General features: G+C 50.6%; 1 protein-coding gene across 1 annotated transcript in view; it reads right to left on the bottom strand.

Moving 5' to 3' along the window:
• Positions 1-299: 299 nt before the first annotated feature.
• UNC45B (unc-45 homolog B (C. elegans)) overlaps positions 300-13,106 on the bottom strand; it is a 32,900-nt gene continuing 20,093 nt past the window's right edge. The window contains exons 11-20 of the mRNA XM_010861501.1: positions 12,371-12,465; positions 12,077-12,218; positions 11,235-11,375; positions 9,547-9,674; positions 8,434-8,500; positions 7,498-7,611; positions 7,023-7,138; positions 5,872-5,989; positions 2,658-2,813; positions 300-1,139 (exon numbers count right to left, since the gene is read on the bottom strand). Coding sequence (XP_010859803.1) covers positions 879-1,139; positions 2,658-2,813; positions 5,872-5,989; positions 7,023-7,138; positions 7,498-7,611; positions 8,434-8,500; positions 9,547-9,674; positions 11,235-11,375; positions 12,077-12,218; positions 12,371-12,465 — 1,338 coding nt within the window. The 3' untranslated portion in view covers positions 300-878. The remainder of the gene's footprint in view (positions 1,140-2,657; positions 2,814-5,871; positions 5,990-7,022; positions 7,139-7,497; positions 7,612-8,433; positions 8,501-9,546; positions 9,675-11,234; positions 11,376-12,076; positions 12,219-12,370; positions 12,466-13,106) is intronic.

Below are 13,106 nucleotides of genomic sequence, written 5' to 3'. Positions count from 1 at the left end.
CTTCTGGGGACTATCTCACCACATGGAAAGAGCTTGCCAGAAATTAAGCCCAACCCGGAGGAAATAAAAACCAAGATGTGGGGGGTGAGAGACAGAAAAACACCCTCACACAGAAAAAAAAAGAATATGGATGACAATATTTGAACCCTAGTTCTAACAATGTCAACTCTTTCCCTGCATTGATAAAGTATATGAACCAATGAATTTTCTTTTCACTTGAAGTGCTTTGAGTTGATCTTATTTATATTCATCACATCCATCTTGCTTAGAAGATTTCCCCACAAATTGCAAAAGTCATGTCAGACTACTGAACATCAGCTGTATTTCCATCATAGTTAAGTGAAAGGAATGCTCACGCGTCTGGGACAGGCACTGCTGCTGAAACATGCATTTCCAGGCAGCCGTAGTCAAACAACAGGGGAGACAGGATATAAAAACCAGACAGATCAGCATCCAGGTACACCAGCACTAAACTTTATAGTCACACTACTTTACATATTTAAAGTAGGACCTGTTAGCTCCTACTTTACCACACAATCTATTTTCCAAAATGTAAAGAACTCCAGCCCATTATCCCGGCCTTTGGAATGGGTACAGAAAGAATTATCCAACCTGTCTTCCTAATCACAGATGAAAATTATTCTAGGAATTTCTGCAACTTGACAGATGTTAAGGAGCAAGAGAGCTAATGAAATATGCAAACTTTCCTAGAACAAAAGGCAAGATGCACAACTCAGGGGACGATCCACAGTCCTTCTTTTACATGGACACCTCATCGTGGTTGCAATGATCCCTAATGGAACTGACACCCCAAGAGTTCTCAGTTCGGAACTCTGCACAGTTACAGGAGAAGCCCCAGTCTCCCTCTGGGCCCCTGTCTAAGACACTGGTTTAATGAAGCCATAATCCATGCATTTGATGAGACATTCCCGAGCTGTCTGAACCACTGCTGCCCGCTTCTCGTCTGGCTCTTGCTTGCCCACCACCGTCAGGATCTCCAGCAGCTCACTCTCCACCAGCTTCTTAGCCAACTCAGCATCAGCTGCCAGCAGGTTGTAGGCAATGACCAGGCCCCGGTGTTGAACTGATAGCCGGTCATGCAAGCAAAGCCGCTGTAGAATCTCCAACCACTGAGTTGTCTGGAGGCAGGAAGGAAGATAAAGACAGATTGGAGGAATCAGTGGAGGGGACAGAGAAAGGAGATTCTGGACAAGATAAACAGAAGGTGTTGGCCAAGCCCAGATTCTGGCCTCTGAAAGGGCAAGTGCATATCTGATTATCTCTGTGGACTCAGCATATGCCCAGCTGAGCCTCTTGGAACTAGCTGGATGATGCCCATCTCCTTACCAGGGCAGGAGTTGGAGTATTAGAAGAGATTTGAAATAATCCAGTCCTTCTCATTTTGTAAGTGGAGCGACTGAGGTTCAGGGAGAGGAAGTAACTTAGCTACAGTCACACATCTGGAAATAGTACAGAATAAACATCCACCCATCCACTTAATTTTTAAGCATCATGAGAAGCAGAAGGACAGGCCTGCTGCCCGCCTGAGTGGAATGGGGATGGAGGGTGCTCAGAAAGGAGGTTCTAACTCTGGCACATGCATAACGCCTGCTTCTGCCAACCAATGTGCCCTGAGAAACGCTGCTTTAGCGCAGCAGCCTGTGGTCCCCAGGCTGGAAGCACCCCGCCTCTGACCTACTCAGTCAGAATTATCCTGGGGAAAGTTTTTTAACCAGCCCTCCAGATGACCCTTACACACCTTACAGCTTTGAGAAACTTGCCTTATGGAAAGGGCTGAAGGCCAGGGACCAAGCAGGATGAGCTATATCCAGGAAAGAGACCCTCCCCTGGTGCCAGGAGAGTATAAACCTCCATGGAACTTAGAAAACACACACACACATACACACCCCCACCTTGAGCTGGCTATCTAAAAGATCTTGCCTTTTATTCTTTTTATATATATATATATATTTAAATTACAGGATAATTACTTAACAATATTGTGATGGTTTTTGACACACAGCAACATGAATTGGTCATAGGTATTCATATGTCCCTTCCCTGTTGAATCTCCCTCCTGACTCCTCCCCCATCCCACCCCTCTAGGTTGTCACAGAGCACCGAAGAGCCTGCCTTTAAAGCAGACTTGCTTTAATACATTTGAATTGAGATGTTTACCTTTTTTCACCATCGGTGAATATGATGCCCACAAACTTCAGTTTGGTGAAATAAGGAAAGTTTCATTCTGCACCCCTTTGTTTGTGGCTATGTCCGTATCACTCTCATTACACCCGCTGAAATGGCCACAGTCCCACAAAGGGTCTGGCCATCATGCGCTCTTAAGAGCCTCTAACAGCGTCTTTGCCAAACTGTGAACTCCGATGGTACCCCATCCTCATCCCCGCTTCTCTTGAGGAGCTTAGGGACTCCATGGCAGGAGTTAGTGCTGTTATTATTATTATTCTTGCTTAATGAGTTATGAGCACCAGCAAAGTGAGTTCGCACATTTAGGGTGTCCACATAAGGAGTGTAGAGGTTGCAGCATGAGCATTCCCCCCTTGCGTTGGTAGGAACAGATACCCAGGGGGCTGGCCTCCCCCGCAGAGGATCATACAGGGCAGTGTGGTCTGGGGCTGGGCCCCAGGGCCTGCTCTCACCACTTCAGTCATCTTGAAGCACAGCTTCTTATGCGCTGCTGTCAGCATGGCCAGGGCCCCCGCAGCTGCGTTCTGCAGCTTGTCGTCATCCTCGCCACAGAGCAGCACCACCAGCTTCAGCCGGTCGTTGCCATCGGCCAGGAACCTCTCCTGTACCTATGGGAGGCAGGTACGTGGCTCAGAGAAAAAGGCCCCCACCTGCCCAGCCTGGAGAGGGAAAGACGCATCTGGAGCCATTTCTCTGACTCAAGATCACTCAGAGCTCTGCTTTGAGCAGCACACTCATTGACACCTCCTCCAGGAAGTCTCTGACTAGCTAGTCTTCTCTGACTAGCTAGATGAAAAGACTACAGACTCCTCCAGTTTACAGGTTACAGAGAATAAGGAATTCCTTACATAGCATTCGCTGTCACCTCTGTTTGCATTCAGCTCTCCATCCTTGGGGAAAGGGCAGGTACAGACTCCTGAAGGGTGGATGTTGCCTGTAGAGCCCCATCTCTTCCCTTTGGAGAAGACTGGAATGTTTCTCCCACAACAGATGGGCCTTCAGGGTCTGCCATAAAATGCCTTTGCGGTCCCTGAAGGCACAGAGGCTTGGCAAGAGCATCTCTGGGTAGTTGGGTAGTTTACATGGTAGCCAAGACCTGCTGTACCATTTACCAGGTGGGGGATGAGGCATCCCAAGGCCCCCAGAGCCAGGAGAAGAGCCCCCTGCCCCTCTGCTCTGTAGTAAAACCTGGTTGGTTAAGTTTAAGAGCATTTTTGCTGGGTGACGTGTCCTTGAAGTCACCCACACTGCTCAGGTTATAAACCTCTACCTGCGTCTCCCTGAAGCTGGAGCAGTGGTCCTCAGAGGTAAGAGTGCAGTGATGCTCAGTACAGTCCCCTCACGGGGACATGTGTGACAGGGAAGCAGCTGCCCCGGAAGAACCACATGCCCACCTCTTGCACTAACTGCGGCCAGGACCTTGCTCTCATCACAGAACATGAAGGGAAGTGATGTGTCACTTCTAGGCCACCACGGCAGGGTGCTAGGGGAGTCTCTTCCCTGCTCTGTCTGCCCGTCCCCATCTGAACGGAGGCCACTCCCAAGGGGCAGCGGGGGGGATGGTCCTTTCTTTTTTGGATGGAGGCAGGGTGACGACTGAACAAACCTGCACCCCCAAGCCACTGCTTGGAAGCGAGCCACCTGACCCCAACGTGAGCAAGAAATGATGTGAAATGAATCAAGATTGCTGGGAGAAATATCAATAACCTCAGATATGCAGATGACACCACCCTTATGGCAGAAAGTGAAGAACTAAAGAGCCTCTTGATGAAAGTGAAAGAGGAGAGTGAAAAAGTTGGCTTAAAGCTCAACATTCAGAAAACTAAGATCATGGCATCTGGTCCCATCACTTCATGGGAAATAGATGGGGAAACAGTGGAAACAGTGAAAGACTTTATTTTCTTGGGCTCAAAAATCAGTGCAGATGGTGACTGCAGCCATGAAATTAAAAGATGCTTGCTTCCTGGAAGAAAATCTATGACCAACCTAGACAGCATATTAAAAAGCAGAGACATTACTTTGCCCACAAAGGTCCGTCTATGGTTTTTTATAGTCAAAGCTATGTTTTTTCCCAGTAGTCATGTATGGATGTGAGAGTTGGACTGTGAAGAAAGCTGAGTGCCGAAGAATTGATGCTTTTGAACTGTGGTGTTGGAGAAGACTCTTGAGAGTCCCTTGGACTGCAAGGAGATCCAACTAGTCCATTCTAAAGGAAATCAGTCCTGAATATTCATTGGAAAGACAGGTACTAAAGCTGAAACTCCGATACTTTGGTCACCTGATGCGAAGAACTGACTCACTGGAAAAGACCCTGATGCTGGGAAAGAAGGCAGGAAGAGAAGGGGACGATAGAGGATGAGATGGTTGGATGGCATCACCAACTCGATGGATTTGAGCTTGAGTAAGCCTTGGGAGTTGGTGATGGACAGGGAGGCCTGGCATGCTGCAGTCCGAGGGGTTGCAAAGAGTTGGACACGACTGAGCGGCTGAACTGAACTGAACGGAGAAATGAACTTCTATCCTGTTGGGATATGTCTATCCAGCATTCATGTGGCTGTTTGTTGTGACAGCTGGTCCTCCAGGGGGAGAGCTCCTCCCCCTCCCATCACTCTCCCCTCTGCTGTCTCTGGACACACGCTCTTCTCCCATGTGGCTGCCAGGCCTCCAGCCCAGCCTCAGACCAGCTCCCTGGTGGACCATGGTAGCCTTCTTTTGACTTTACAAGGTTTTCATGGATCAAATTTTCCTTCTTTAACAGTCAGAACATCTAAGACTTGAATTAAGAATTGAGGGGCGGGACCTCCCTGGCGGCCCAGCGGCTAAGACTGCACTTCCAATGCAGGGGGCGCTGGTTCAATCCCTGTTTGGGGAACTAAGATCCCACATGCCACGGGACACAGTCAAAAAAGTTAAGTGGGTCTCACACTTGGACCCAGGAGGGCCACTTGGCCAGACTTTCACATTTACAAAGGGCCTCAGATTTCAACCCTGTTCTTACCTCTAGTGAGGTTCAACCTACCAGCACAGCAGTGCCGTGCCAGGATGGAAAGAAGAGACATTCATTCATCATGTGGTGATGATTTCTCCTAGTACTGGACTGTGAAGCCATTGATGTAGTCTGAATTCATTTTATTTTTACAAATTCTATAATTAATCTGTGGCAAACAGTGTTATAATGCATTGCAGTTTCTATGGAAACAGTGATCTGTCATTAAATGTTATCATTTAACATAATCCAAAATTACTGGCAACTTTTTGCATTTCTTCATTTTTTTATATGAAGCTGCAAATGGTCTAACCTCTCTTGACTTCCAAGAGACCCTGGCCTCGTCTTTTGCTATGAGATTATTTAGTAAATAACTTGGGGAACTGGGACTCCCCATCGCCCCCAATCCTGCCCAAGCTTTGGGATCCAAGCTTCAGCTAGGGATAACATCACTTTCCGTATTTCCTTCATCTCCGTTGGGGCCCCTTGGGGAGGGGAGCTGTCATGCAGGCCCCTTTCCACGCCTTGGTCACGCGCATCCTGAGCCCCTCGCCTCCTTGTTCACCACATGCAGGCCCCTTTGCACACCTTGGTCACGCGCATCCTGAGCCCCTCGCCTCCTTGTTCACCACATGCAGGCCCCTCTCCACACCTGGTCACGTGCATCCTGAGCCCCTCACCTCCTTGTTCACCACCATGTTGCACATGCACTCAGTGGCCGCCTGCCGCAGCTGGTCATGGTTCTCAAACATGTAGTTCTCAATGTCCGGCAAGGCCTTCTCCTTAAAGATCTTCTTTCTAGGGTGTGAGGAGTGGAGGAAGAGAGCCTGCTGAGTCCTCTGTAAAGACCATTTGGGGTTTTAGGCCCCCAGGGGCCATTCCAAGATCCTCAGCCAGCACTGTTTAGATAGTGGTAATCCCACCCCTGGGCTTCCCCGGTGGCTCAGTGGTGAGTAATCTGCCTGCCAGTGCAGGAGATGCAGGTTCGATCCCTGGATTGGGAAGAGCCCCTGGAGAAGGAAATGGCAACCCACTCCAATATTCTTGCCTAGGAAATCTCTTGAACAGAGGAGCCTGGCAGGTTATAGTTCATGGGGTCTCAAAAGAATTGGACACGACTTGGTGGCTAAAACAATACCAACAACAATCCCACCCCCAGGAGGGGTCCCCAGTGACAGAGCACAGCATCCTGGCCATAGCAGTGAGATCTCGGATAAACATGTCACCCAGCTGGCGATCCTCCTATATTATTGCTGGAGAATGTCTTTCTCTCTCCTGCTGGAGATGAAACCATGATGTGAGGTCTGGAGTAACCCTCATGTGATCATGAGAAAGAGGAAAAGTCTGTCTGAGAATTAAGACAATACGGACAGAACAGGGGGAGAGAAGTAGATTCTGGGAGAGCCTTATAACCCCTGCATCAAGCTGCCCCTGAGTCTGGATTATCCTAGATGAGTCATTATGACTCCCAATATCCTGAATCATTAAATTCCCATTATGCTGAGACCGACTGGAGTTGAGTTTTCTGCCACTTAAAGAATTTCAGTGCAATTCCACCATCCCCTTGCTTCCAAGGAGGAATACACTTTATCCCACTCCTCATCCACCTGATATCTCTTTTACTACTTCAGAAGGACGTGTTTTTCCAGTCTCCTTTGACTTTGCACCTTCAACTGGAGTTTTTCCAAGTGTTAACTCACATCTTCCCACACCCATTTCTACCCACGGCCTTCCAGCTAGTTCTCGGAGGCACGCACACACAGTTTCTGGGACATTTCCAACACTTGGCGCGACACCGCTCTCCACCCATCCCCTCCACGCCCCCACTCACCGGAGCTTGTCACTCCGCCCAGACAGGTTGGTGAGGCCTAGGAGAGCCTCATAGTTCTGGAGGCCATCCCTCTGTGTGTTCAGGAGACTCACGAGGGGCCGCACCACCTCGTACACCTACGCAGAAAGGGTCGAGGTGCCATCAGATGGAGACCATCTCTGCCAGTCATTTACCAGAGTTTACTAGAATACTAGAGTTTACTAGAGTCAGGTGCCCGGCTCTAGAATTTCCAATGCACTTGCCTACCCACTGTCTGATTCTACCCCCACAATGATCCTGAGGGGTGGGGTTATTTCCTTTACTTTGCAGCTTTGTTTGTCAGAGCCAGGGCTGGAATCCATGCCCCTCCAACTCATCGCCCTCTTTATAATAGCACCATGCCCCCTCCCAAGCCAGGGGGAGGGTGACAAGGAGAAAGGCCCCTGGGAGCAGACTCCTCCCATCATCTCTGCGCCCCTCACCCCTGGCCACCCACCCGCTCCCCGGGGAAGGCGATGTCTGGGTTGGAGACCGCGGCGATCTTCGCTAGGGCATGGGCTGCCTTCACCTTGCCCACGTCTGTGCCCTCCAAAGCCAGGGGAATCAGGGCCTGCAAGGAAAGGGCAGAAGCACTCCTTGGTCACACATACAGAGCCTCTCTCCCCAGCCTCCCTGTCCAGCCACTGTCTCTTCCATCAGAAGTTCAAGAAGATTCAGCAACAGAGTCAACTCCTGAGCATCACAGAAAACAGTTAAATTCTTAATCATCGATTCACTCCCCCTGGTCCCCAGCACACACGGAGGTCTCCGCAGGCACTCTCCCCAACCCGTATACATTCGTTTGGCTTTTGGAAAAATCAAGACACTGATGTTTTCCTTTCTACCTAAGTCAAAGCTAATCATGAGAGCAGCCATTCACTGAGCACCTCCCATGAGCCAACACTTTTAAGTGTATTTTCTCTAATCCTGTGACATTCTACAATCTAACTGTGTGGTGTTTTCCCTTGTTTTACAGAGAGGAAACTATGAGTCAGAGAGAGAAGTAATTTGCCCAAAGTTGTGCAGTTAAAAAGGGACAAGCAAGACTCAATGACAAGCCTCCCATAGCAAAGCCCATGGTCTCTATCTGCACTGTTTGCTTCCAGTAGCAAGGAGGATAAATGGGATTCCACAGTAAATCCCATAACACATCACAGACTCAGGCACAGACAACACAGGTTCCTGAATAACCGTATTCCAAGAGGTCGGGCTGGGGCAGGGGCTGCATGATTCTTGGGCCAGGCAAAGATCATGCACACATACATACACACAGATTACACACATGCACAGACATACACACATACACACAGAGACACGTACACATACATGTGAGACAGCTCCTCCCCAGTGGAGCACCCTCCTGGATGGCAAGACCCTTATTCCTCTCAATTACCTTACCACCACCTTGAGCCACAATGGTGCCTCGGTCCTTTGGGTTGTCACACAGTGCCAGGAATACCCTGGAGAGCAAGGATACAGGACATGCAGGACATGAGCACGCCCTTCCCAGGCATCAGCAGGCCAACAAGTGAGGCCCAGTAAAACCCTGGGAAGCGCTCCCAGTGTGCACCTGCCCCAGAACTAACCTTGGGAAGACACTGCCATGGACCTGAGTGGCTGGGGAGGAAGAGAGGCCACAGGCAGCTGCAAAAAGTGGACCCATCCCTACTTAGGGAGATACCAAATGGCTCACTAGGCTTCCCTGGTGGCTCAGATGGTAAAGCGTCTGCTTGCAATGCAGGAGACCCAGGTTCGATCCCAGGGAAGATCCCCTGGAAAACTAAATGGCAAGCCACTCCAGTATTATTGCCAGGAAAATCCCATGGATAAAGGAACCTTTCAAGCTACAGTCCACCACCCAGGAGAAATTCTTCCGCCTGGAGGGACCCCAGAACTCCATGATCTGGCCCTTGCCTTCCTCTCTGGTCTTATCTAGCACCACCCTCCCCTGTGCACTCCATGCTCCAGACACATTCCTGGAGAAGTGTGACCTCATTCATTCCTTCTCCCTCCATCCTCAGGGTCTTTGCATATGCTGTTCCCTCCGCCTGGACCCCTTCCATGCGCTGCATGTGAGCAGCTTCTTTCTTTCCTCCAGGGTTCCCTTGAGTTGTCACATCTTCCAGGAGGCCTTCCTGGCTGCCCACCTACATACCCTCCCCTCTGGCCAGTGGGCTGCCACTGCTTGTGCTCTGTTTATCCCCATCAGGCACCCGCTGCGTTGTAACTGTGAACCTGTCTGTCTCCCCATCAGGCTGTATGGAAACTATGCCTTTCCCCTCTGGCATGTCAGGGTCTGGGAACCAGGTCACCAGAACGGACAGTGACCTCCTTACTCCCAATGCAAACTTGCACCTGGGAAAGCCCACCCTGACACGTCACTCTTCCGTGTGGATCCCCTTCAGCCTCCTCTCCAGACCCCAGTGGCTCCCTCCCTCATTTACTCCCCTGGCCATCTCTATGTCCCCACCCAGCCTCCTGCCCACAGGCCCCTCTGCAGCCGCACCTGGCCAGCAGCTCTTTGGTCTGGTCGGTGAGGATGGCATTGTCTGCTTTCACCATGCAGACCAGCGCTGAGGTGACGCCGGCCTTCAGAAGCCGCTTCACTCGCATGTCCACAAAGTCCTTCTTGTCCTGGGGAGATGAAAAGGTGGCAAGGAGATCAATCCTGGAATAAGGAAGATCATCCCAAACACTAGATGACCTGTGTGTTCCTTTTCTTGCAAAAGGCTGGCTTTCCATTAGGCTATGCTTGGGAGCAGAGTGAGAGGGGAGAGAGCAGATAAAACAGTGGATTGGATTTTGCCAGAAACCCAGAGTCAGCCTCAGGGTTGAATAGTAAATGGCAACCCACTCCAGTACTCTTGCCTCGAAAATCCCATGGACAGAGGATCCTGGTAGGCTACAGTCCATGGGGTTGCAAAGAGTCGGACTGAGACACTTCACTTTTCAGAGATAATCCTCAGAGCATCTGAGAAGAGGCTGCTGACAGCTGTGGACAGTCTCTGGTAGCCACATTTGAACTTCACAGTGGCAGAACATATTAGCTATATGCCCTTGCCTGCATGAAACCCTATGCAGCTTTAAAAAATTATTCAGGGACTTCCCTAGTGGTCCAGTGGCTAAAAGTCTGCCTGTCAATGCAGGGGGCATGAGTTCGATCCCTGGTCCAGGAAGATCCCATACGCTGAAAGGCAGCTAAACTCCTGAGCCGCAACTACCGAGGCCCATTGGCCTAGAGCCTGTGCTTTGCAACAAGAGAAGCCACCGCAATGAGAAATCTGTTCACGATGAAGAGTAGCCCTCCGCTCGGCACAACTAGAGAAAGCCTTGCACAGCAACAAGACCCAGTGCAGCCAAAAATAAATATTAATTAATTTAAAAAAATTATTCAGTGGGACTTCTAGTGGTTAAGACTCCAAGCTTCCACTGCAGGGATATTTGGGTTAGACCCCCGCTGAGGAAACTGAGATCCTGCATGCCTAAAGACCTGAAGTATTTTCCCCAAACTGGATACAAGATGATAGATACATTCTGATTGTAACTTTTTTTTTTTAAAGCACAGGATAAAAAGCCTCTGGTAGTTAATGCAACACACCAAAATCCAGATATCCCAGAAAGTAAAATTTGCATGAATGTTGAAAACATGAAATATAATGAACTGTCTTGTGTCCGTGAAATCAACCACATAAATTGCAAAACATTCATCGTGGCTTCCTTTGGTTTCCCAGACTATAAATTGTTGATTCCCCCTCCACGTCTGTGGAACATTTAAACTAAGAAGAACACAAGCGCCCCCTAGTGGGGGAAATTGACCACGATCCTCTTCAATTTATCTGCATGCTCGCGTGCTGTTACTTCAGTCTGTGTCTGACTCTGCAACCCTTTGGGCTAAAACCCGCCAGGCTCCTCTGTCCACCGAATTCTCCAGGCAAGAATACTGGAGTGGGTTGTCATCTCATTCTCCAGGGGATCTTTAAGACCCGGGAATCAAACCCGGGTCTCCTGTGTTACAGGTTCTTATTAACCGTCTGAGCCACCAAGCCTGCACTTTATCTGCATCATCTGTCAAATCCTCCCAGACACACACACACACACACACACACCACCCGAATATCACTAACTTTCCGTCCCACCTCTCTGGTGGTCCGGTGTGGACAGCCCTCTCCCACTCTCGGCCATCCTCATCCCCACCTTGGGGTGCTCCTCAGGCACATGCTGCTTGGAGAACTTGGCCAGCTGCACCAGCTCGGGGATGACCTCCTTGACATCGTAGCTGTTGGTGCAGTTCACCAGGGTGGTGGCCACCGAGTACAGGATGGTCTTGTCGGGGGTCTGGAGACAGAGGTGGTGGATGGTGATGGTGGCGGGGGTGGGGACAGGAAGAAAGGAACCCTGAGAACAAACCACTGCTTCCCAGAGGCTCCCTCGCGTGGCTGGCGAGGCCCAGAGGCAGAGGAACTGGCTCTGCTCGCGTGGGGCGGCAGGAATTTCTCCTGCCCCCCTCAACAGCACCCAGAGCATGCGTGGACGTCCTCTGAGTGTTCCCATTGCTTTGTGCTCCTTTCAAAAGCCCAGTGGGATGGGGTGGGACCTGGACAGCCTTTGATGGAAACGCCCTCCCACACTTCTGCCTTTTGTGGTGAGAAAGAGCCATTGGTGGGGGGCGGGGGGTCCAGTGGTAGCCCAAGAGAGGAAGAAAGGCACCTGGGAGGGACTGGGAAGGAGGGAAGGGGCCCAAAAAAGGCCTCTTGGTCCCTGAAGACCTCACTCCCGGAAGGGGCTCCAGGGGAAAAAAACTACAGTCATCTCACTCATCCTCCCACTGCCTGGAAGGTATGAGGAGGTGTGAGTCCATTTCACGGTCAGGAAAGATAAGGACCAGACAGAGGGAAATGACCAACCCAGGTTTACGTGACGAGAAGGGGCTGGAGTCGGGATGAGGAAGGGAGGATGTCCAATTTCCCAGGCTCAGCAGACAGACCGCGGGCCTGAATCCAGCAGATCCCAGGGCCAGAGGTCAGGGCCACACTTGCCTTGGCCAGCTCGAACATGGCCTGCAGGGCAGGGATGTCCTGAACAAAGTCATCCTTCACGTCGGCGTCCAGCGTGAGGTAGGCCAGGCCCTCCACTGCCCATTTCCGGGTCCGGGTGTCTATGGATGCATTGCACAGCCACCTGGGGGAGGGGAAGCTCTGGGGAAGGGTCCCGAGGCTTGGGCAATAGTGAAGCGATCCAGGGGAGCAGGCAGGTGGGCGGCTTTTCAGGATCTGGTGTCTGCTAGGGCACATCCCTGAGAGGAGATGGTGGGCTTGGGGGAAAACCCTTACTTGCGACACTGTTTGGCCAGCTTTTCTGTCGAGCCTTCAGCAAACTGCCTGAGAGCATAATCTGTGCCGCCCGCCGAGCCGAGTTTACAGAGTCCCTAGGGAGGAGGGGAGGATTGTAGGATTAGAGACGCCAGGCTTGGGGACCAGGCCCTGCTCAAACACGTCCCTGAGGCTGGAATATTCTGCCCCCTTGCTTTGCTTGGATCAACCTCTCTGCATCCTACAGAACTCTGGTCAGGTGTCACCTCTCCCAAGATGCCTTCCCTGAGGCTTCCAGGTTAGGGTGGATGCCCACAAAGCTGGAGGCTTTTACTCTACCTCTTGCCCCTTGCCCACTATTTTGTCCCCGTAGGTGCTCCGTGTCGTGTCGTTTTGAAAAATCAGCTAGGATAATACTAGTGTTAGTCGCTCAGTGTTGTCCGACTCTTTGCAACCCCATGAACTATAGTCCACCAGGCTCCTCTGTCCATGGAATTCTCCAGGCAAGAATACTGGAGTGTGTAGCCATTCCCTACTCCAGGAGATATTCCTGACCTAGGGATTGAACCTGGGGCTCCTGCCTTGCAGGTAGATTCTTTACCATCTGAACCACCAGGGAAGCTCAAATACTAATACAACTGAAACCTCATGGCACATGAGGATAAAACTTACGGCACAAAACCTGGCCATGAAATCACTTTGTAGGGGGAAGATTCAGATGTGCAGATTTTTACCCAGGAAAAACTGGACTCTTGCT

This window comes from Bison bison, unplaced genomic scaffold (assembly GCF_000754665.1).
Source record: "Bison bison bison isolate TAMUID 2011002044 unplaced genomic scaffold, Bison_UMD1.0 scf7180017864472, whole genome shotgun sequence".
Classification (NCBI taxonomy): domain Eukaryota; kingdom Metazoa; phylum Chordata; class Mammalia; order Artiodactyla; family Bovidae; genus Bison; species Bison bison.
The sequence above is the reverse complement of the archived record's forward strand: the minus strand, read 5'-3'. Positions and strand labels throughout refer to the sequence as shown.